The 25,643-nt window shown below is 46.3% G+C and overlaps 1 protein-coding gene across 1 annotated transcript in view; it reads right to left on the bottom strand.

The window, feature by feature from the left end:
• Positions 1 to 25,643, bottom strand: part of LOC126092202 (sodium/calcium exchanger 3-like) — a 209,713-nt gene that overhangs the window by 9,806 nt on the left and 174,264 nt on the right. Inside the window, exon 2 of the mRNA XM_049907729.1 lies at positions 4,137 to 4,535. Coding sequence (XP_049763686.1) covers positions 4,137 to 4,535 — 399 coding nt within the window. The remainder of the gene's footprint in view (positions 1 to 4,136; positions 4,536 to 25,643) is intronic.

Genomic DNA, 25,643 nt, shown 5'->3' with positions numbered 1-25,643 from the left:
CAATGTGTTCTTTTTTCCATTTCCAGGAGTGTACATGTCCTATGACCCAATCCCTTCTTCTTGTCAATATTTTCAGCATGTGGCTTTCATCGTCGATTCTGTTGAGTAACTGCCCATTCCTCATCTTATCATACCACCCAATTTTCGACATTCTCCTGCAACACCACATCTCAAACACATCGATCCTCTACTGTTCCGGTTTTCCTGCTGTTCAGGATCCACTACCATACAGTACTGTGCTCCAAACGTACACTCTCAGAATTTTCTTCCTCAGATTAAGGCCAATGTTTGATATCTTGTCTTCTCTGTTTTTCTATGGTAGTCTATCTTTTATGTCCTCCCTTGCTTCGTAGGTCATGGGTTATTCTGCTTGCAAGATGGAAGAATCGCTTAACTTCGTCTACTTCGTAATCACCAATTTTGATGTTAAGTTTCTCGCTATACTCATTTCTGCCACTCCCATTACTTCTGTCTTTCTTCGGTTTACCCTCGAGCCATATTCTATGGTCTTTAGACTGTTCATACTGTTCAAGAGATTTTATAATCTTTCATCATCCTAACTGAGGATAGCTTTGTCATCAGCGAATATTATCATTTATATCCCTTCACCCTGAATTTTAAAGCCACTTTCCTTTATTTCCGCCATTGCTTCTTCGATGTGTAGTTTGAACAGTAGGAGCCAAAGACTGCATCCCCGTTTTAAGCTCTCATTTATCCGAGTACTCCGTTGTCGGTCTTTTAATCTTATAGTTCGCTCCTGGTGCTCGTACATACTGTGTATTACTTGTCGTACCCTATGGCTTATTCCTATTATTCTCACAATTTCGATCATCTTGCTCCATCTTCTGTTGTCCTTGCTTCAATTATCAAGAGCAACGTCAGAATTGTCTCTGATGCCTTTACCTTTCCTAAAGCTAAACTGATCGTTATGTGTTACCTTTTCAGTAAGTCTTGTGTGATAACGTAGTGCTGTGGGTTTCTGGACAGGTCTTGGGGACGGAAGGTGCATACCGATTAAAAAAAAAAAAAGGGTCCTATTTTAAAACGACACACTGTTACTCATAGCCTCGTGACGAAGGAAGATACTGTCTTCCAGGTAGTTATACAACAATTGCTCGATACATTTTTTATTTTGCTTCTGTACAAAAAGTTTTTTAGGGTGGCCAAGATAAATGAGACTGTCTCTGTTTAGTATTAAAGATAAGTTTTTTTGTTCTGATGAAATTAAATTTTTCTGGAGACATACTGAGTGTCAACCTTACCTCCGATAAGAATAGAGCTGAAGTAATGAATTAAAATCTGTGCCAAAGGCTGGACTTCAACCCGAATTGACCACTTACTAGAAAGATGTATCGTCCACTACACCATTCTGGCATTGTGGGTAAGGTAGCTTCATCGACTAGCCTCGTCCAGTGACCTCCCTTACACAAACATCAATTCACACCTCAAACCATCTTCATTTTCCCCTTCATAAATCGTCAAAGGATCACCTAAAACTGAGGTACACAAAGGATTTTCCCATTACGGACAAAACTAGGATGGTATTCCAATAGCAGAGAGCCTTGCAATACTGACGATTTACACTGAAGCGCCAAAGAAACTGGTATAGTTATGCGTATTCAAATACAGAGTATGTAAACAGGCAGAATATGGCGCTGCGGTCGGCGATGCCTATATAAGACAAGTGTCTGACGCCGATGTTGTCCGCAGCTCGTGGTCCTGCGGTAGCGTTCCCGCTTCCCACGCCCGGGTTGTCGAGTTCGATTCCCGGCGGGGTCAGGGATTTTCTCTGCCTCGTGATGACTGGGTGATGTGTGATGTCCTTAGGTTTAAGTAGTTCTAAGTTCTAGGGGACTGAGGACCATAGATCTTAAGTCCCATAGTGCTCAGAACCATTTGAACAATTTTGAACGCCATTGTTAGATCGGTTACTGCTGATATAATGGCGGGTTATCAAGATGGAAGTGAGTTTGAATGTGATGTTAAAGTGGGCGTACGAGCGATCGGACAGAGCGCCTCCAAGGTAGCGATGAAGTGGAGATTTTCGTGTACGACAATTTCACTAGTGTACCACGAATATCAGGAATCCAGTAAAACATCAAATCTCCGGTAGAAAGAATCCTGAAAGAACGGGACCAACTGCGACTGAAGAAAATCGTCCAGCGCGATATAAGAGCAACCCTTCCGCAAATTGCTGAATATTTCAACGCTGGGTCATCAACAAGTGCCAGCGTGAGAACCATTCAACGAAATATCATCCATATGGATTTGGGAGTTGTAGGCCCATTGGTGTGCCATTGATGACTACACGACACATAGCTGTACACCTCAGCTGAATCCGTGAACACCGGTACTGGACTGTTGATGACTGGAAACGTGTTGCCTGGTGGGACGTGTCTCGCTTCAAATTGTATGGAGCGGATGGACGTGTACAGTTATGGACACAGCCTCATGAATCCATGGAACCTGCATGTCAGCAGGGGACTGTTCAAGCTGGTGGAGGCTCTGTAATGGTGTGGAGCGTGTGCAGTTGGAGTGATATGGGACCCCTGAAACGTCTAGACTCGACTCTGACAAGTGTCACGTACGTAAGCATTCTGTCTGATCATCTGCATCCATTCATGTCCATTCTGAATTCGGAATGACTTGGTGAATTCCAGCAGGACAATGCGACACCACACACGCCCAGAATTTCTACAGAGTGGCTCCAGGATCACTCTTCTGAGATTAAACTACTCCGCTGGGCACCAAACTCCCCAGACATGAACATTTTGAGCATATCTGGGATTCCTTGCAACGTGCTGTTCAGAAGAGATCTCCACCCCCTAGTACTCTTACGGATTTGTGAACAGCCCTTCAGGATTCATGGTGACAATTCCCTCCAGCACTACTTCAGACATTAGTCGAGTCCATGCCACGTCTTGTTCCAGCACTTCCGCCTGCTTATGGGGACACTACATGATATTAGGCAGATGCAACTGTTTCTTTAGCTCTTTAGTGTAAGGAGAAGAAAATATGGAGTTTCTTTGCTGGTCATGACTAAGCTATTATAAGCAAAACGAGGATAATGGAATGTAATCGAATCAAATCAGGTGATGCTGAGGGAATCAGATTAGGAAATGAGACACTTAAAGCAATAAAGGAGTTTTGCTATTTGGGGAGCAAAATAATTGATAATGGTCGAAGTAGAGAGGATATAAAATGTAGACTGGCAATGGCAAGAAAAGCGTTTGCGAAGAAGAGAAATTTGTTAACATCGAGTATAGATTTAAGTGTTAGGAAGTCGTTTCTGAAAGTATTTGTATGGAGTGTAGCCATGTATGGAAGTGAAACATGAACGATAAATAGTTTGGACAAGAAGGGATTAGAAGCTTTCGAAATGTGTTGCTACAGAAGAATGCTTAAGATTAGATGGGTAGATCACGTAACTAATGAGGAGGTATTGGCTAGAATTTGGGAGAAGAGAAATTTGTGGCACAACTTGACTAGAAGACGGGATCGGTTGGTAGGACATGTTCTGAGGCATCAAGAGATCACCAATTTAGTATTGGAGGGCAGCATGGAGAGTAAAAATCGTAGAGGGAGACCAAGAGATGAATACACTAAGCAGATTCAGAAGGATGTAAGTTGCAGTAGGTACTGAGAGATGAAGAAGCTTGCACAGGACAGAGTAGCATGGAGAGCTGCATCAAACCAGTCTCTGGACAGAAGACCACAACAACAAGTAACAGCTATGTCATTTATGCTAGACTACTGGCTAATAATACGAAACCTATGTCAGAAAAATAATTAATGAAGCTAGTTCAAATGGTTCAAATGGCTCTGAGCACTATGCGACTTAACATCTGAGGTCATCAGTCGCCTAGAACTTAGAACTAATTAAACCTAACTAACCTAAGGACATCACGTAGCGGTCGCTCGGCTCCAGACTGTAGCGCCTACAACCGCACGGCCACTCCGGCCGGCAATGAAGCTAGTGGAAATAGTGTGTTTTCCCATATTATACTCTTTGACAAGTACACACAGTGCAATGGACAGACAGCAACCCCGTTGGAAATGTGTGTGTGGTGTACTGGGCTCGGTCAGTGGTTCAGTGGTAGGCAATATATGGCGTGCGCGCGCGCTCACGTGCCCACCTGCAGCGTGAAGGTGCGCTCGGTGACGCCCGGCTGGAAGACGAGCGTGCCGGAGGCCTTGACGTAGTCGTCGCCGGCGACGGCGGTGCCGTCCTCGGTGGCGAAGTCGACGAGCAGCTGCTGGCCCAGGTCGCCGCCCTCGCGCACCACGCGCAGCTCGAAGGTGCCCACGTTCTCCATGACGGTGTAGTGGCCCGGCTCGAAGTAGACGCGCGCGCCCTGCTGCGCCTGCGCGGCCGCCTGCGCCTCGTCGTCGCGGCGCGCGATCTCCGCCTTCACCTCGCTCAGGTCGCTCTGCGCGCGCTCCGCGATCTTGCGCATGATGTTGCCGCCGCCCACCATCTTGCGCGTCGCCTGGATGCGGTAGAAGGCGCGGCTCTTCGGGCCCTTGTTCAGCACCTGCACACAGACACCGGCAGTTTACGTAAATCAGTTGCCTCTAACTTCGGACTAGGCACTGAGGGCGGCAGCATTGGCTGTCGCAGAAATCGCGCTGCTGAGATTGTTGGCTTTGCACGTACAGGCTTTTCAAAACAGGTATGAAATAGGGGAAACACAAGCGAACATACTCCATGCTTATTAGGCATAATAAGAAATGCATTACTGGCCATTAAAATTGCTACGCTACGAACATGACGTGATACAGACGCGAAATTTAACCAACAAGAAGAAGTTGCTGTGATATGCAAATTAATAGCTTTCCAGAGCATTCACACAAGGTTGGCGCCGGTGGCTACACCTACAACGTTCTGACATGAGGAAAGTTTCTAACCGATTTCTCATACACAAACAGCAGTTGATCGGCGTTGCCTGGTGACACATTGTTGTGATGCCTCATGTAAGGAGGAGAAATGCGTACCATCACGTTTCCGACTTTGTTTAAGGTCGGATTGTAGCCTATCGCGATTGCGGTTTATCGTATCGCGACATTGATGCTCGCGTTGGTCCAATGACTGTTAGGAGAATATGGAATCGGTGGCTTCAGGACGGTAATACGGAACGCCTTGCTGGATCCCAACGGCCTCGTATCACTAGCAGTCGAGACGACAGGTATCTTATCCCCATGGCTCTAACGGATCGTGCAGCCACGTCTCGATCCCTTAGTCAACAGATGATGACGTTTGTAAGGCAACAACGATCTGCACGAACGTTTGCAGCAGCATGGACTATCAGCTCGGAGACCATGGCTACGGTTACCCTTGACGCTGCATTACAGACAAGAGCTCCTGCGATGGTGTACTCGACGACGAACTTGGGTGCACGAATGGCAAAACGTCATTTTTTCGGATGAATCCAGGTTGTGTTTACGGCATCATGATGGTCGCATCCGTGTTTGGCGACATTGCGGTGAACGCACATTGGAAGCGTGTATTCGTCATCGCCATATTGGCGTATCGCCCGGCGTGATGGGATGGGGTGCCATTGGTTACACATCTCGGTCACCTCTTCTTCGCAGTGATGGCACCTTGAACAGTGGACGTTAGATTTCAGATGTGTTACGACCCGTGGTTCTACCCTTCATTCGATCCCTGCGAAACCCTACATTTCAGCAGGATAATGCACGACCGCATGTTGCAGGTCCTGTACGGGCCTTTCTGGATACAGAAAATTTTCGACTGCTGCCCTGGCCAGCACAGTCTCCAGATCTCTCACCAACTGAAAGCCTCTGTTCGATGGTGACCGAGAAGCTGGCTCATCACAATACGCCAGTCACTACTCTTGGTGAACTGTGGTATCATGTTGAAGCTGCATGGGCAGCTGTACGGGTACACGCCATCCAAGCTCTGTTTGACTCCATGCCCAGGTGTATCAAGGCCATTATTACGGCCAGAGGTGGTTGTTCTGGGTACTGATTTCTCAGGATCTATGCGCCAAAATTGCGTGAAAATGTAATGGCATGTCAGTTCTAGTATAATATATTTGTCCAATGAATACCCGTTTATCATCTGAATTTCTTCTTGGTGTAGCAATTTTAATGGCCAGTATTGTATATACAAAATGTTACGACCATTTCCCACCTCGGGGCTGCATGCCTCTGGTGCTGCTGTGGGCACAACCAGGTAAGGGGAGGATGTAATGGCTCGATACCCACGGGTGGTGTACCATAGCGAGTTCGCTGCGTCATTGTCTTTCGCGTTTCAGCAGTGCACGTGAACCAATGGACCCGCGCACATTACGGCGGTGACACTGCGAACACGAGAGAACGCGATGTGAGACGCGTCGATGGTGCTCGCCAACAAGTGCTGCATCGCAACGATCTCCTCGCCGATCGCCGCGAAGTAGCAGTCGTTTTAGGAGAATGGGGCGACGCAGAAGCGTTCGCAACTCTAGTAACATCCGTCGTCAGCCTGCCGTAGATGCAGTCGTTGTGGACTTGCAATTTTTCACGGAAGGAGTGAAAAAATATTCAGAAATATGGGTCACATCTCGCAAGGAGTATCACGATAGGCTTAAGAAGAGAGCCACACGGTTTCAGGTTTGGTGAGGGTTTTGCTGCGAAACAGAATGGGGAGAGAATTTATGTAGGTAAACGTCACAGTCAACTAGTTAGCGTTAGTGCTCTTGAGGTGGCCTTTTTGCTCGAACGTGGCCACTTAAAAGTTAAAACAGCACTAAGCAGCAAATACTTTTCTCCGTGGCGAGAGCCCTTTCGTCTGAATGAACATCTTCAGTTAGCAAAACAGTTTAAAAAGATTCTGCTTGTTTCAGCTGGTTCAATGAAATCACTCCTTTATTGTGTTCAACACACTAAATGTTCAATTCCACGCATTTTAATGCTGATGTAAATTGAATAGTCTCTCACGTTCGAGATTACATTGATTCAATGTTCACCACGATTGTTACCAACAAGATTTAGAAAATTTTGTCTTGTCATGGTACTTTGCCGGAATTCTCTATTAAGTAATAAGCGAAAACATTTCTCCTACCACTAAGCGACGTTCCTGCTTGGGTTGATCCAAGTTCATTATCCAGAGCCCAAAGTATGCTTTCCAAATCAATCATTCGTTCTGTTAATTTCAGTATGCGCTCTTTGTGCAATACTTCTCACTGAGCTTCACAAGCATTCCTTACATTTTTAGGTAGCAATCTGTGGCCGATTATGTATTGATAATGCAGATCAGTTACAGTGGAGCCTCTGCCCAGATGGGGGTGACAATTATTGAACTATATGAAAATAAATTAGTTACAAACTACGGCGTGCATACACTTTTTTCAACATGTAAATATCACTACAGATTTAGGTTCTGACATGTTCGATATGCCTACCATCATTGGCGATGACATGGCGCAGACGAATAGAGAAAATCTGCATGACGCTCTGAAGTGTTGGAACATCGAATCTGTCGATGACCTCCTGAATGGCTGTTTTCAGCTCAGCAGCGGTTTGAGAGTATTCATGTACCCATTGTCTTTAATATAGCCCCACAAAAAGTAGTCACATATGTTCAGATCCGGAGAATCTGGCAGCCAATCGAGGTCCATGCCAGTGGCTTCTGGGTACCCCAGAGACAGAATGCGGTCTCCAAAGTGCTTCTCCAGGATATCAGGACATCAAACACTCTCCTGCTTCGATGGTGTCGAGCTCCGTCTTGCATGAAACACATCTTGACAAAATCAGTGTCACTTTGGATAAAGGGGATGAAATCGTCTTCCAAAACCTTGACGTGCCGTTCGGTAGTCACTGTGCTATCAAGGAATATCGCACCGATTATTCCGTGACAGGACACTGCACTTCACATAGTCACCCACTGAGAATGAAGGGACTTCTTGATCGCGATATCCAGACTCTCAGCCCCCCGAATTCGCCAATTTTGTTTTTTGACGAACCCACCCACATGAAAGTGAGCTTCGTCGCTTAACCAAACTATACATGAGCATACTAATTCCCATTATGCCCCACGGGCAACAGTACAGTTTGAAAGTCCTAACGCAAACCGTTCAGAAATTATGACGATTTTATTTCATATAATTCAATAATTGTCATCCTGTACTTGGAAAAGATGAACAGTTGACGTTACAGCTGTTGCTTTACTGTTAATCATCAAATGAGTGTACATTCGTTCAAAAATATACCACTTACTTTCATTTTCTCTTAAATCTATAAATAGCGTCACGAATGTTCCTTTATGCAGCCGTGAACAAACCGTTGCGTGAGTCCAAAACCTCCTGTTGCGTTTCTTTCTGTATTCAGAAACGAAATAAGCAAATACTGTCTCCTTTCTTCTGCCTTCCTGCATACTGGTTGTCTTTCAAACTACACTGAATCGCCAAAGAAACTGGTACACGCATATGTTTTCACATACACAGATATGTAAACAGGCAGCATACGACGCTGCGGTCGACAAAGCCTATCGAAGACGTCTGCCCTAGATGTTAGATCGGTTGCTGCTGCTACAATGGCAGATTATCAAGATTTAAGTGAGTTTGAACGTGACGTTATAGAGGGCGTCCGAGCGATGGGACAGAGCATCTCCGAGGTAGTGATTTTACATAGGAAAATGGTTCAAATGGCTCTGAGCACTATGGGACTCAACATCTTAGGTCATAAGTCCCCTAGAACTTAGAACTACTTAAACCTAACTAACCTAAGGACATCACACACACCCATGCCCGAGGCAGGATTCGAACCTGCGACCGTAGCAGTCCCGCGGTTCCGGACTGCAGCGTCAGAACCGCTAGACCACCGCGGCCGGCTTTACATAGGAGCTCGCTTTCTCTGCGAGATCTTTTGCTAAGATATGACGGTGGTAGCACTTGCGTCCTTCGCGCATAGTTCTTTTCTCAGACGCCCGAATCTCTACTAACCTTTGCGCGCTATCTTTTGAACCGAGGGTGCTGCAGCCTGCCGCGCGGGATTAGCCGAGCGACAACTGTTACGTGGGGGCAAAGTGATAAAGAGCAGGACTACGAATACGAAGATCTCGGGTTCGATCCCTCGTCACACGATTTTTATTTTGCCGGCATGGTAGCTCAGCGTGTTCGGTCAGAGGGCTAGCTGCCCTCTGTAATAAAAAACTGAGTTAATGAATCAACAAAGAACTGAAACGGGTGACTTTCCATGTCCGCCTAGAGCAGATACAACGAACGAAAACGAACAAAATGAGATTTAAAAAAAAGCGGTCTAAGGCGCTGCAGTCATGGACTGAGCGGCTGATCCCGGCGGAGGTTCGAGTCCTCCCTGGGGCATGGGTGTGTGTGTTGTTTGTCCTTAGGATAATTTAGTTTAAGTAGTGTGTAAGCTTAGGGACTGATGACCTTCGCAGTTAAGTCCCATAAGATTTCACACACATTTGAACTTTTTTTTTTTTTTTTTGCTACAGCCTCTGCTTCCTCAGAATTTTCCGAATCTTGTTATTAAGCTATGGTGTTTTTTTTCGTCCTTAAACCACTTAAGAGGTACATAAATCCCCAGACCACATATTACAATGTACTTAGATTCATTGGTTCACAGGTGTCGCTTCGGATAATGTTGAGGAAGCTGCACAATATTTCAACGAGACAGCTGTTCGACGTTTTCAGTTGCTTGCTGACGTTTGCTGCAGGAGCTTGCCAATACATACGCTGACTGGTTAGCCGGCTGCTGTGACCGATCGGTTCTAGGCGCTTCAGTCCGGAACCGCGCTGCTGCTATGGCCGCAGGTTCGAATCCTGCCTCGGGTATGGTTGTGTGTTATGTCCTCACGTTAGTTATGTTTAAGTAGTTCTAAGTCTGGGGGACTGTTGACCTCAGATGTCCCATAGTGTCCCATAGTGCTTGGAGCCATTTCTGAATTGACTCGTTAGAAAATCGCCGACCCCAAGGAGTTGGACTATAACGTCATCGTAGACGAACCGTAGAGCACGGCGTCACCCAATGCCCCCTGCCGGAAAAACGGGCCACTCTCGTCGTACGCGCGACGCGGAAAAAGCGCGGTCGCATATAGCGCCCAGCTCGCCCACGGACAGTGCGTTGCCGCACAGTTAAAGTGTGCGGACTCTGATTCTCCGTCTATGTTGATTCGGATTCATTTGTCTGTGGCCGACGATGCCTTGGTACCGCCACTGCTGGTTCCCATGCCTTGCTGAGTTGAGATCCCGTGTCTCTATTACTCAGGTCGTTACGTATACGTATTTTGACAGCTTCTTAAATGAATGCGTCCAAGTATGTGGAAGCGAACGAAAGGACCTCCATAATTCGTGCTTTGTCCCATGTTAACGCATTACAGTGTTCAGCCACGCCAGCCGGAGTGGCCGAGCGGTTCTAGGCGCTACAGTCTGGAACCGCGCGACCGCTACGGTCGCAGGTTCGAATCCTGCCTCGGACATGGATGTGAGTGTTGTCCTTAGGTTAGTTAGGTTTAAGTAATTCTAAGTTCTAGGGGACTGATGACCACAGCCGTTAAGTCCCATAATGCTCAGAGCCATTTGAACCATTATTTTTTATTTTTTATTTTTTATTTATTTATTTATTTTTTTTTGTTCAGCCACGTTTCTGGCTGATCCGATCTGGTGTGACGTCTATGTTCAGTGCACCTTACTTACATCTTTAATGGTGCAGCACGTCTGGTCAGTGTTTGATTTCCCACACTGTCATGGAATTTTACATATCCCTGCTCTCCTTATACCCAGGTTGTCTTTACGGAACCCAGCTTAGTTTGCAGTCTCGTTGGAGGGCGGAAGACACATTTTATTTCATGTTTCCTGACCAGCCTGCCAATCTTAAAGGACAGGCCACCAACTTAAGGTACAAAAACCATCCTCGTGGAGTTTTCAGTTTATTTTGGCTGTTATTGAGCTTTAGTGCGTGCAGGTTGAAATGCATTGCGGATCTGTTTATGAGAGGACTCGATTTGTACAGACACAGACCGAAGATGACTAAGATCTGCTGATACGCTCCCTGGGGGAGATAACTCTAGTCCTATGAACGAGAGTCCGTAATACGCCACTGCGTTGAGATGGGTGATGGCAACTCGTAGCTCATAAATAGAGGTAGGTGTGAGTTGGTTTACGAAACACGCTGTACCCAAGGAACAATCTTCTTTACTGTGGACGAAGACATCTAATAACGGAAGGTCTTCATATTTCTCCACTTTCGTAGTGAAGCAAATGCTCAGTACAAAAGCGTTGTTGCTCCATGCGGCCAAACTGCATTAAAGTCTTGCACGTATCTCCCGAAATATTTAGGTTTCAACGTCACTGACTGAAGTGCTTTCTCCTTGAAGTTTTCCATAAAAAGATTAGCTACTACGGAAGACAAATGGCTCCCATAGCAACACCGTCAGTTTGCTCAAAATATTGCTCATTATATAACAAGTCTACGATGACGTTACAGCTTGGTGCCAGCGCTTTTCTAGCGAGTCAGCGTATGTATTGGCAAGCCACTGTAGCAACGCGTCAGTAAGCACCTGAAGATGACGAGGCGATGTTTCATTGAAATATTGTGCACTTCCATGATATTATCCGACGCGACGCCCGTGATCAATGAAGCAATTATTACGTGGGGAAAGTCTCAATCGGTATTGCTTAAACTTTGTCGGTAATTCCTTTATATCCAACTTACTGTAAGTAAGTTATGTCTTTTCACAGTCTAAGTAAGATCCTAACAACTGTTTATCTGCTGTTTCTAGCAGAAACACTCTACTAACCTTCTTATCTGATTTATTAATTTTCGTAACCATAGTTGCTGTTATGATATCACGATCGCTAATTACCGTTGTTGTACTGATGTCGTTGATAAGGTCCGGCCTACTCGTAGATACAAGGTCTAAGACATTTCCAATGAGTGTGGGCTGCCGAAATAGCTGCTTAAGGCAGTTTTCAGAAAACTTGTTCAAAAGTACTTCGCATTACTGCAATGAATCCATACACTTCCTAATCTATATTCGGTAGGTTAAAGTCACTTGCAGTTAGTATTACATGACATGGGAATTATGCGCTACTGACCATAGCCTTTCTTTGAATGACCCTAGAACTGTAACAGCAGAATCGGTTTGCGGGTAAAAACATCCAACAATTAGCTCTGTTACACGTAAACTTGTTGTGGTGATGTATTCTTATGGTACATTATCCAAGCTATAGCAAATTTATTAGAGTGTATAACTTCTACAGTTATAATTTGTATTATAAACCAAAATTAGATAAATAGACTGCAGGTTCAGTTAGTTAGTAGCAATAAGTAAATAAATCGAGTCAAAAACATGCCGGAATTCTGTTTTCGTAAGTTACCACTGCGATAACGTCTGTGCATTTTGTAAGAACCAGTGATAACCAGAACATTCTTCAAAGCTGAAGTGAGGAGAAGAGTGGTTGTATCATAGCGTTTTACCATGTTTTTCGCGTGGACTGTGTCTTTTTGCTATCAAGTGAAGTTGTATGCGTTTATAATTGTTTCACTAAATGCGTGAAACATTTTTAGTCAAGAGCTGTAGAAAAGGTAGGTTCCTTTCACCTGAACATCAACCTACGAGTTTCTGCGTGGACGTTCTATTACTTTTCAGGGAACTGAAACTTAATTAAAGTTTCGGGGAATCTGTTCTAGACAATAAACTGTTACATTCTAGGCATTACAGTTAGGTTAACTATGCTTCTGTAATCGAGAAAGCTACTTTTTTATAAGCTGAATAGCTAAAAGTTTCACTGTATATCACGCCAGATGTGATATGTTTCCACATTTTTACAGGTGACTTCGTGTAATCCTCCACACTGACATGACAGATTATTCACAGGATGGAATCTATCGAACAGCTAACCCCAATGTGTTCGCATGACAAAGGCAATTAAACTCCTTTCCCAGCGAGCCCATTTATTTCCGCTTCGTGTCCCACTCCTTAATTTACGAGCCTAGCTAATGGCGCATCGGCCCTGCCTCTACTGTGTGTAAATATTCATACTGGATTCAAACTGTAACAAACACGCGGACCGCAACAGGCGGTAGCGATACTAGCAAATATTAATGAGATTCGAACGTGGGCAGATGACGACCGAATGGCTGTTCCTGCGGGCGCTGTTATAGCATTATTAGATTCAGTTATCAGGCGAGGAGAGAGAGCGACATGTTCGCTGCTGTCTCCTGAACAATCGTAGCAGGTAGCCAGTATTCACTTGTCGATTTTTTGGCCACAAAGAAAACTGCAGTCTCTCACTGACTTGGCCCTTCATGTTAGACATTTTGGCACACTTTCTGTTTATATAAGTAGTGACCCTGTTTCTATTATCATTGCACGCCCTTAGGCACTGTACTCAAGACCTAGACTCATGTTCTGGATGATTCTGTAGTCAGATCTGGGCAGTGTGAATTCGACGTCCGCTGCCAAAGACACGTCTCTTCAGAGGAAACGTCTGTTCCACGGCCCTCAACGTTATTTCACACCATGATGTACTCTGTCTCCTACAGGACAATTTCTTCCGCATTACAAAATACAGTGCAGACTTGAGGCACGCGTGTGACGAACAGTATCTGCAAAATGTTACCACTCAGACGGAATTGTCATTCGATAAATATTTACAACGACAAGATAGACTGAACCTCTACAATTACTAGTAATATTAGTGATTTCTTGCTGGAAAAAATAATACAGTTATTCAGTGGGGTACATGGGTGACAATGTCAAGATGGCATTTCTCCACACTTAGCGGTGTATAAGCTGCAATGAGCATTTGTAACAGATTAAAAGTGTCTGTAATTACATTCGCTGTGCTTCGTAGTCTCACATCACATAAATAACGTCACGACCGGTTTCGACTTAGCAGTAGGTCATTCACAGATTATCTATTTCAACAGAAGAAAGGAGGCAGTAAAATACTAGCAAACTAAAATACAGATCAACTTAACTTCTATACACAAATATAATGACATGAATACGTTACATAAACAGTCCAGTCAAATTGATGTGACCACCGCCTATGTCAATGGCAATAACCACTCGAAGAAAGCGGGTAACTGCAAAACGAGTGGAGGCTATATAAGACTCTTCAGAATCTGCATTACCTTGTGAAGCTTGGAGTAAAAAAAAGGCCCAAATCCCGCCCAGAGTCTTTAAATAGCAGAACTAAACTAAAAACTAAACTCCTCCAGAAGAGGCCATGAAGGTCCAACGCCACCGACCGGCCGCCGTGTCATCCTCAGCCCACAGGCGTCACTGGATGAGGATATGGAGGGGCATGTGGTCAGCACACCGCTCTCCCGGCCGTATGTCAGTTTCCGAGACCGGAGCCGCTACTTCTCAATCAAGTAGCTCCTCAGTTTGCCTCACAAGGGCTGAGTGCACCACACTTGCCAGCAGCGCTCGGCAGACCGGATGGTCACCCACCCAAAGTGTTACCACTGCGGCAAGATCGTTGGCTTAAATCGCAGAACGGTGTCCCAAATACGCAGGTAAATTAAAAATCCGACTAGCACTATTGAAATGAACACACACAACCTTTTCTGAACAGAACATACAGCCAGTCCTTGTAGCCTACTCCTCCAGCCTCTCCAATATAAGTTGCAGCTGACGAGTTGCCGTTGCAATACTGGAGGAAGAACAGGGCACAAAATCGGCCACAAGTAAGGATCACTGTACAGGACTCCTTACAGCAGACGTGATACTGTTCATCGCTCTGGCAAAGAGGGTAAAATTTAAAACACTGTCCTGAGGAACACCATTCTCCTGTTCGGAACTATTCGACAGTATGTCACCAACTCGGTACCGAAAAAGCGCTTTGATAAAAAAGGACCGAATAAAGATGGAGATATGACCACCAAAGCCCCATTGGTGCAGCTGACATAGAACAAGCTGTCTCCAAGTAGTATCGTGTGCGTTACTGATATCAAAAGATGTACCTGCACAGGCCGGCCGAAGTGGCCGTGCGGTACTAGGCGCTGCAGTCTGGAACCGCGAGACCGCTACAGTCGCAGGTTCGAATCCTGCCTCGGGCGTGGATGTGTGTGATGTCCTTAGGTTATCTAGGTTTAACTAGTTCTAAGTTCTAGGGGACCTCAGATGTTGAGTCCCATAGTGCTCAGAGCCATTTTTTTGGTACCTGCACAATGCAGTTTACGTAGGAGAGCCCGCTGAATAGCCGCCTCTAGAAAGGTCAGGTTGCCGACAGTGTATCGAAATCTCCTGAATGCACACTGAGAGCGACTTAGCAGCTGGCTGATCTCCAACACCCAAACCAGGCGACGGTTAACCATTCGCTCCAAGGTCTTTGCCACACAGCTGGTTAAGACGACGCTCCGGTAACTATTGGGTCTTGTGCGGTACTTTCCTGGTTTAAGGAGAGATATCAGAATTACTTCGCTCCACGAGTTGGAAAAGTTGCCGGTCTGCTATGTAAAACAGTAGAGGAGGATTTCTTTTGATGCTGCTGACAAATATCGAAGAATGCTGAATCGGATTTGGTCGTGATCGGACGAAGTATCATAAGCCGCAGACAGTGCCAAATCTAACTCCCACACGGAGAATGCGCAGTTATAGAACTCTGAATTGTTAGACCTGAAGTACGACTCACCCCTTTCCATGGTGGCTCAAAAGCTGGATCGTGACTTCAGTGGCAGCAGTCAGCGCAAGTTGTCCGCCATTGTCTGTGCAATGTCTCCAGGTTTTCTTTTCGGGCACCCTTGAGTTAACAAGGCTACTATAGGTAACCGACTGCCTTTACTGGAAATCCTCCTGATGGCTTCCCATCCTGCAGTAGAACAGGTGGAATGGTTGACAGAGTCCAGAAACGTTCTTCATGACCTTTCCTTGCTCTCCTTGATGATGCATCAAGCCTTTGACCTCGCTGATCGAGAGGCTGCGAGGTTTTCCGCCGTTGGATGGCTCTTAAATCGTCACAGGGCTGTACGCCTGACCTGAATGACTGCACAGTACTCATCAGTTCACCGAGTCACACGCTGTTGCAGCACATTGTCCAGTTGGCTCTGCTGATCAACGATTGTGACTGCATCCTTTCAGCGAGCGCTCCATCTAGTGGGTGAATACGCAGTGGGAAGTCACTGCAATGGAGTTAGTCAGTTACTTCCCACTAAGCAGAGTACACAAGGGCTGGAGAGCAGAAAGCGATGTTGATAGCCGATAATGATCCATTAGCAGTACAGAAATGAGTTGGAGGGTCTGAGTTTAGGACGCACAGCTCCAGAGACGTCATGAGGTCCTTCAATACCGGATCCTGAGGGCAAGAAGAGATCGAACCCCGTAAAATATGATGGGCATGGAAGCCTCCTAGTAGGAGAAATGGTCAGGGAAGTTGTTCTGTAAGACCTATTAGGTCTTCAGAGTCAATCGCAATCATATGGAGGTAAATACAGCGAGCAAACAGTGATCCTCCGACGTACATGAACCTCAGCTGCAACCGCTAGCAAGTCAGGAGCTAGGGAGAGAGGATAGGAGTGGTGTGCTTTGTTGTCAAACAAATCGATCCCTCCCTTGGCCCTTTCGCCACTTATGTCATCCTTATATTAGAGTGTATAGCCCCTAAGACCCCTAAGACAGCAGATGCTTTAAAATGCACAATGGAAGGGGGGGGGGGGTCACTTGAGAGACTCACTGGTACCTTCAACATCGAATGGTCCAGTGGTTTCAGAGTGGACCGCTTTGATCATTTGGCCTTCTTTTCCAGCTTAGATTTTGGCTGATAGAACGGAAACACTCTGCTGGACCTGTTTAGATGTCTACCAAGAGCGTTTGCTGCCTACACTGACATTATGTTCAGCACCATTCAATGTTTCAGTGATAGGATAACTGGGCTGCAGGACCGGCTGAGCAGGCTGGCGGTTGCATTTGGAGATGCAGGTAGATATGCCCTGCTCAACAGTCGTAATGCTAGCCATGGCCGTCTGGAATGGCTGCTCCAATGCTGAGACAAAACACTTGACAAAACTTGGTGACTGAGTGGCCTTAAATTACTCCTGTGCATCAGAGTATTAGATACGTTGGGTGACTTTAATTTCCTGAATATTCTTTCCGTCGACGAAGACAGGTCAATGCCTACTTCAGATGGGCCAAGGAGCAACTAATTCACCTGGGTGGCACAGTGCACTGGAAACTCTGTTTGTGTGCCGTGCTACCACATCGTCTACATGTAGCCCGATTGTTACAGCCCATAGTGGTATGACTGAAGCTTTGGCATTTGAAACAGCTCCATGGATTTGGAACATAAGGTCTTACCTTAAAGCGGAGAAATTCTGGTGCAATTAATCTGGCAACTTCGTCAGATTGAATGTCAGAATAAATGATACTGACTTTTGGAGCTACCTGTCAACCCTTTTCATAACGTTTTGTACTTCGTTCACCCGTGCACTTTCCCTCCCATTCCTGCTGCAATTCTTTTGTATTCATATCCATAATGTCCCAGCATGTTACAACACCTTCAACACTATTCAACCCAGTGTGCAGCTCACTGTTAATGGGATATTCTCCAAGTAGCTTGGCATTAAACAACTTCTGTACCTGGGGAGCCTTCATAGCCTCCAGCAGATGAGTGTCATTCTGTAGCCTCTTGATAGATTTGAGTTGCCCTGCAAGTCCCTCGAGAGCTTTATGGGTGTAGAATGGCGACAATTTTTCAAAAGAACCGTCCACACTTTACATTACAACAAAAACATTATCCACCTCAGATTGTGGTCTGTTACTTTACTTACTGTTGTTGACAATCAGAGGTGACGCAGCTGGACTGCCCAATAGGCCACCAGAATTCCTACGGGTGTGAGTACAAACATGAAAATTAGGCTTCATGGTGTTCCCACGAGCAGCCATGGAAGAAAGTTCACCCAAACAGAGACCCGCTTGCCTGGGTAAGCCTTATACAACTGAGATGCGGCAGGTTTCCCAGAGGTTGCCTCCTAACGACTGCTCCACCTCAACAGCCACGCTTATCATCGGCGCGCAGCACACCTTGTGATTGAGGATTTTTTTTTTCCAGAGTTTCGTACCATCCTCGAGATCTGGCCAGTCAAGCCAAGATACTCGTTCCCTGTGACACACGGCATTCCACCTCCGCACCGCGCGGTGGTCACTGAAACAGGCCTAGAGCTTATAGTGACAGGGGACTGGCAACGGATCGCCAGCTCAGGAACCCAGGGGTCGCCAAGCCTGTACCATAAAAACGAATGCGTCATTTTCTGAGGAACGTTTTCGTGGTATTCCCAGGGTGATCTAACCATTCTGGAAGATACTATGAATCAACACAAATGTACATCTACTATTGAAAGCCACGTTTACTCCCACAAGCATCTCGTTTCTCCTCGACACGGTGGCATCTACTAGCAGAACAATGCGACGTGTTACATAGCTCACAGTGTACGGGCGTCGTTCGAAGAGCACCAAGTGAGTTTACTGTAGTTCTCAAGTCATCAGAATCCCCAGATTTAAGCCCAGTCATCCTCAACCGAGAAACATATCTCAGTTGGCCGCAACACTCGATTCGCCACGGTCCATATCGCTGTCGGCACCCTCCATAAGCTCACGAACTTTCTTCTTGAAACGCGCGAGGTGGCCGCGCGGTTTGAGGCGTTATATCACGGACGCCGCGGCCCCTTCCGCCGGAGGTTCGAGTCCTCCCTCGGGCATGTGTGTGTGTGTTGTTCTCAGCATAAGTTAGTTTAAGTTAGTTTACGTAGTGCGTAAGTCTAGGGACTGATGACCTAAGCGGTTTGTTCCCTTAGGAATCCACACACATTTGAACATTTTTTTCTTCTTGCACGTCTCGCAGTGGTCCGCGCTAAGAAGGTGGTTATTCAGGCTATTGAGAGGTGGTCTAATTAATATGACTGGATACCGTAGTAAGTCGTCAATTGAATAGGGAAGGAGAGGCGAGCTCTATGTGACCATACGCTGATGAGCCGAAACATTATGACAGCAGCCCACTGCGAGACGAATAGCTGCCTAGTGACATGCGCTCATGTGACACGGTAAGAAATGTATATAAGCGAAGCATGGACGAATGAGGAAACATTTTCGCGACGACACAGCCCACGAAAAGTGCAATACAAAGACATAAGGTAATACGAGAAAGGGCAGATCGTTGTGGCTCGGTGACTAGGACCTTACATCGCGAAAACAACAAGCCTGACCGCTGTTCGCGAGCTACTGTCGCAAGATCTATGGAAAGTGGCTGAAGGACAGTGAAACCACGAGTAGGCAACGAGACATTGAACATTCACTTCATCACAGAACGTCGTGGTCGGAAGGTTGGCAGGTCTGTAAAAAGGGATACGATGCGATCTCTGTCAGATCTGACGACAGGATATACACTACTGGCCATTAAAATTGCTACACCACGAAGATGAATTGCTACAGATGCGAAATTTAACCGACAGGAAGAAGATGCTGTGATATGCAGATGATTAGCTTTTCAGAGCATTCACACAAGGTTGACGCAGGTGGCGACACCTACAACGTGCTGACATAAGGAAAATTTACAACCGATTTCTCATACACAAACAGCAGTTGATCGGCGTTGCCTGGTGAAACGTTGTTGTGATGCCTCGTGCAAGGAGGAGAAATGCGTACCATCACGTTTCCGACTTTGATAAAGGTCGGATTGTAGCCTAGCGCGATCGCGGTTTATCGTATCGCGACATTCCTGCTCCCGTTGGTCGAGATCCAATTACTCTTAGCAGAATATGGAATCGGTGAGTTCAGGAGGGTAATACGGAACGCCGTGCTGGATCCCAACGGCCTCGTATCACTAGCAGTCGAGACGACAGGCATCTTATCCGCATGGCCGTAACAGATCGTGCAGCCACGTCTCGATCCCTGAGTCAACAGATGGGGACAAGACAACAACCATCTGCACGAACAATTCGACGACGTTTGCAGCAGCATGGACTGTCAGCTCAGAGACCATGGCTGCGGCTATCCTGGACGCTGCATCACAGTCAGGGTTGCCTGCGATGGTGTACTCAACGACGAACCTGGGTGCACGAATGGCAAAACGTAATTTTTCGGATGAATCCAGGTTCTGTTTACAGCATCATGATGGTCGCATCAGTGTTTGGCGACATCGCGGTGAACGCGCATTGGAAGCGTGTATTCGTCATCGCCATACTGGCGTATCACCCGGCGTGATGGTTGGGGTGCCATTGGTTACACGTCTCGCTCACCTCTTGTTCGCATTGACGGCACTTTAAACAGTGGACGTTACATTTCAGGTGTGTTACGACCCGTGGTTCTACCCTTCATTCGATCCCTGCGAAACCCTACATTTCAGCAGGATAATGCACGACCGCATGTTGCAGGTCCTGTACGGACCTTTCTGGATACAGAAAATTTTCGACTGCTGCCCTGGCCAGTACATTCTCCGGATCTCTCACCAGTGGAAAACGTTTGGTCAATAGTGGCCGAGCAACTGGCTCGTCACAATACACCAGCCACTAATCTTGATGAACTGTGGTATCGTGTTGAAGCTGCATGGGCAGCTGTACCTGTACACGCCATCCAAGCTCTGTTTGACCCAATGCCCAGGCTATCAAGGCCGTTATTACGGCCAGAGGTGGTTGTTTTGGGTACTGATTTGTCAGGATCTATGCACCCAAATTGCGTGAAAATGTAATCACACGTCAGTTCTAGTATAATATATTTGTCATATGAATACCCGCTTATCATCTGCATTTCTTCTTGGTGTATCAATTGTAATGGCCAGTGGTGTAATTTTAGTACAGGTAGAAGTGTTTCGGAGCACATCTTTCAGCTCACATTATTGAACATGGGACTCCGTAGAAGACGGAATCGTCAATTGCGATTAGAGTGGGCATGAGGTCATGAAGACTGGAGCATTGGTCAGTGGTTCTGGGAATCACGTTTCTCGTTACACCAGGTCAATGATCATGCCCCGATGCACTGTCATCTAGGCGAACGGCTGCGCGAAACATACACGCGTCACGAACGCAGGCCAATGGGGGCAGTATTATGTTATGGGGCTCACGTAAGTGGTCTTCCATGGGAGCTTTGATAGTAGTAGGTGAACATTATTGTGGAACACCTGCGTCTATTCACGCTTGATGCTCGCCCTGGCGTGGAAGCTATCAACCAGCAGAATACCGATCTGTATCACAAGGCCAGAATATTGAAACAGTGACTTGAGGAGCACGATAATGAACTCTATGTCGTGCCCACCAAATTCGGCTGATCCGAACCCTCGGGAACACATGTAGAACGCTTTGTGGCAAGAGCACAGGGTCAACTAACCACCGGCCACTGACTTACGGTAACTGCATGACCTATCTCTCTTGTATTCTCTATTGTATTTCGTTTCCAAGGTGGACCAATACGTTACTAAGCAAGTAGTCGTAACGTTTTGTCTTGTCAGTGTGTCTGATCATTGGAATTGAAGGCAACACTTTTAATTTCGTAATAGTGTACAACTGGCAACTTATAAATCCAAACCTAAGATTAAGTAAAAATACACTCCTGGAAATTGAAATAAGAACACCGTGAATTCATTGTCCCAGGAAGGGGAAACTTTATTGACACATTCCTGGGGTCAGATACATCACATGATCACACTGACAGAACCACAGGCACATAGACACAGGCAACAGAGCATGCACAATGTCGGCACTAGTACAGTGTATATCCACCTTTCGCAGCAATGCAGGCTGCTATTCTCCCATGGAGACGATCGTAGAGATGCTGGATGTAGTCCTGTGGAACGGCTTGCCATGTCATTTCCACCTGGCACCTCAGTTGGACCAGCGTTCGTGCTGGACGTGCAGACCGCGTGAGACGACGCTTCATCCAGTCCCAAACATGCTCAATGGGGGACAGATCCGGAGATCTTGCTGGCCAGGGTAGTTGACTTACACCTTCTAGAGCACGTTGGGTGGCACGAGATACATGCGGACGTGCATTGTCCTGTTGGAACAGCAAGTTCCCTTGCCGGTCTAGGAATGGTAGAACGATGGGTTGGATGACGGTTTGGATGTACCGTGCACTATTCAGTGTCCCCTCGACGATCACCAGTGGTGTACGGCCAGTGTAGGAGATCGCTCCCCACACCATGATGCCGCGTGTTGGCCCTGTGTGCCTCGGTCGTATGCAGTCCTGATTGTGGCGCTCACCTGCACGGCGCCAAACACGCATACGACCATCATTGGCACCAAAGCAGAAGCGACTCTCATCGCTGAAGACGACACGTCTCCATTCGTCCCTCCATTCACGCCTGTCGCGACACCACTGGAGGCGGGCTGCACGATGTTGGGGCGTGAGCGGAAGACGGCCTAACGGTGTGCGGGACCGTAGCCCAGCTTCATGGAGACGGTTGCGAATGGTCCTCGCCGATACCCCAGGAGCAACAGTGTCCCTAATTTGCTGGGAAGTGGCGGTGCGGTCCCCTACGGCACTGCGTAGGATCCTACGGTCTTGGCGTGCATCCGTGCGTCGCTGCGGTCCGGTCCCAGGTCGACGGGCACGTGCACCTTCCGCCGACCACTGGCGACAACATCGATGTACTGTGGAGACCTCACGCCCCACGTGTTGAGCAATTCGGCAGTACGTCCACCCGGCCTCCCGTATGCCCACTATACGCCCTCGCTCAAAGTCCGTCAACTGCACATACGGTTCACGTCCACGCTGTCGCGGCATGCTACCAGTGTTAAAGACTGCGATGGAGCTCCGTATGCCACGGCAAACTGGCTGACACTGACGGCGGCGGTGCACAAATGCTGCGCAGCTAGCGCCATTCGACGGCCAACACCGCGGTTCCTGGTGTGTCCGCTGTGCCGTGCGTGTGATCATTGCTTGTACAGCCCTCTCGCAGTGTCCGGAGCAAGTATGGTGGGTCTGACACACCGGTGTCAATGTGTTCTTTTTTCCATTTCCAGGAAAATTTCATACTTTTAGTGTAGGTAATTTATATGCGTACCTGAAGCAGGAAATCTGGCACCTTCGTGCAGACTCCATTCGCGAGTAGCAGATCAGATGGCGTCAGTGAGTACACATACAGGACGAGCTGAATCAATATTAACCACTGATGAACTACTTTAGAGTAGTGCAAGACGGCAGATAAAGGGACCCCGATAACAAAAAAGCCTGAACACAGTGAGGTTGACTTGTTTACGAGGCAGTCGCTGTCTTCCTATCACGCCGTATCCAGAGTCAGTGTTAAAACTGCCTGCTTGAGCAGCGCTCAGGTCCCAGCCATTCGAGGGATGACAGCCATCAACTTTGCTTTCCGTGTTTGCCTTACCTCCTACTTACAGTTAGTCGTCGTTTGTGTCCCCGTCTTACACATTTCACAGAAGCTGCAGAACTATCACTTTTTTCCGCAGTAGGCACGGAGTCTCGGTCAGGCGCACAGTTTCAACTTGTCACTAAAGTTCAACGATCAAGATTCGCTTGAAGAGCAACTAACACAATACTGGAGAACCATTTTTATTGCAGACACGAAATACATTTTATGCTCACCTCTCCCGTAAGCATGCACATGTTGTTAGGGGTATAAGTCCACGTAATGTTATTAGTGACTGAGGACAGTGTAATAAACAACATTGCGTCAGTTCAAAATGGTTCAAATGGCTCTGAGCACTATGGGACTTAACAGCTATGGTCATCAGTCCCCTAGAACTTAGAACTACTTAAACCTAACTAACCTAAGGACATCACACAACACCCAGGCAACACGAGGCAGAGAAAATCCCTGACCCCGCCGGGAATCGAACCCGGGAACCCGGGCGTGGGAAGCGAGAACGCTACCGCACGACCACGCATTGCATCAGTATTTAACTTCTTTTGCAGCCTATTAATTACAGATATTAGGTGTAATGTGTTTTTGGGTTGGTTGGTAAGTCCAAGGACATGTGACAAGTGTAAGGCTTAAAGTTTATTTTGCTCTGAGCAGCAGATCAGATGGTGAAGTGTGGACATGTGGACGTAAAGGAACAAGCCTATAATGACAGGCACAGTCCGCTTAATTGTGCAGTTACGACCGTGCAGAACAACCACTTAGATAATTATGTGACGTGCAGGAAGACTGTTAGGTGGAGAGGAAAACAAAAAAAAAAAGACAAAAGGACACTGAAGTGTGTACATATTAAAGTAAGAGTAATCACAGTATCTTCACCTACACTCCTAACACGCTGTATATTACAAACGAAAACAATGATGGAATTAAGTAAATTAGGCGCTACTAAAAGTAGATCAGAAAGGGGACAACATGCTATTGACTCAAAGAGGATTGTTTAGTGTAAATATAACATGTGGATTAGGATAAAAAACTCACATCTTCTATGAGGAGTTGTCTCCCATTACAGAATAATCAGAGGAATTTTATGCCTTTAGCGGGGGACCTCAGTTACCACTGAACATTAGTTTGGTATCTGCATAACTCGTATTTCATTACCCAGTTAAAACGCGTATGACAATATGTGTGGCACTCGGCGGACATGATGTAATTTTGCTTTATAGAACGATACATCACAATTGTGTGGCATATCGTGTATGCGTTTACGCCATTAATTATGATACACCCTGTATATATGTGTACGAAGGTTGTCCAAAAAGTAATGCACCGCAAGAGTATATATACATCTACAGGTTCTCCTATACTGAGTTGTTTTTGTTGTATGTAGATTTGAAGTAGTTGACTTGCTAGAACTTGAAGATGAGCTATTGAGGATGAGCAACAAATGCGGAAACTGCTAGTTGTTTATTATTAGCAGGGCTCATTGCTTTTATCGATTCCGAAATTGAGACACTGAATTATCAAATGAACAAACTGCGCTCTAGCATTTGGCATAAATCACTTTATGTAAAAAAGCGGTAACCTTATCAGCTGGCAACGATCGCTGACCTCTGGAGTCTTACCAGTAGTACGGGACATAATATGCCTGGGTTGTCTGCAGAAAAGTGGCTGGACGAAATTCAGTGAGACCCATATAAAAAATGGTTCAAATGGCTCTGAGCACTATGGGACTTAACATCTGAGGTCATTAGTCCCCTAGAACTTAGAACTTCTTAAACCTAACGACATCACACACATCCATGCCCGAGGCAGGATTCGAACCTGCGACCGCAGAAGTCGCGCATTTCCAGACTGAAGCGCCTAGAACCGCTTGGCCCCTCTGGTCGGCTACCCATAGAAACAATACAAAAACTGAGAGCTCATCGTTGTCTGCATTTTCCAGCGTCACATTTACACTCGGAAATAAAGTTACCTTTATTCCGGAACAACTCATACCTGACGATACAGCTTAAGCGTTTCCGATTTATCATCACTCATTAATGTAGTGGCAACTTTAAATCACAGAGCTCTTACGCAGTTTGTTCGAAATATGCTGTGGGTTCTGATCTCGGAACGAAATCGAAAGAGCAGAAAATTTTTGAAAAAATAATATCATGAAGAATCGTTAGGAAGATTGGAACTGAACGTCTCGTTGACGTCGATGTTTTAGGAGGCCGAACACCAGGTCAGTTTTATCAACGATATGAAGGACATCAGCGAGCTCTTCGCAAAAGGAAAATTGTCGGCAATGGTCTGAAATGATATAAAGAACCAACGCAAACAGTCGAATAGACCAGTCGGGGATTCTCAGAGAGTGCATTGCTT

The sequence above is a fragment of the Schistocerca cancellata genome, chromosome 1 (genome assembly GCF_023864275.1).
Source record: "Schistocerca cancellata isolate TAMUIC-IGC-003103 chromosome 1, iqSchCanc2.1, whole genome shotgun sequence".
Taxonomy (NCBI): Eukaryota; Metazoa; Arthropoda; class Insecta; order Orthoptera; family Acrididae; genus Schistocerca; species Schistocerca cancellata.
The sequence above is the reverse complement of the archived record's forward strand: the minus strand, read 5'-3'. Positions and strand labels throughout refer to the sequence as shown.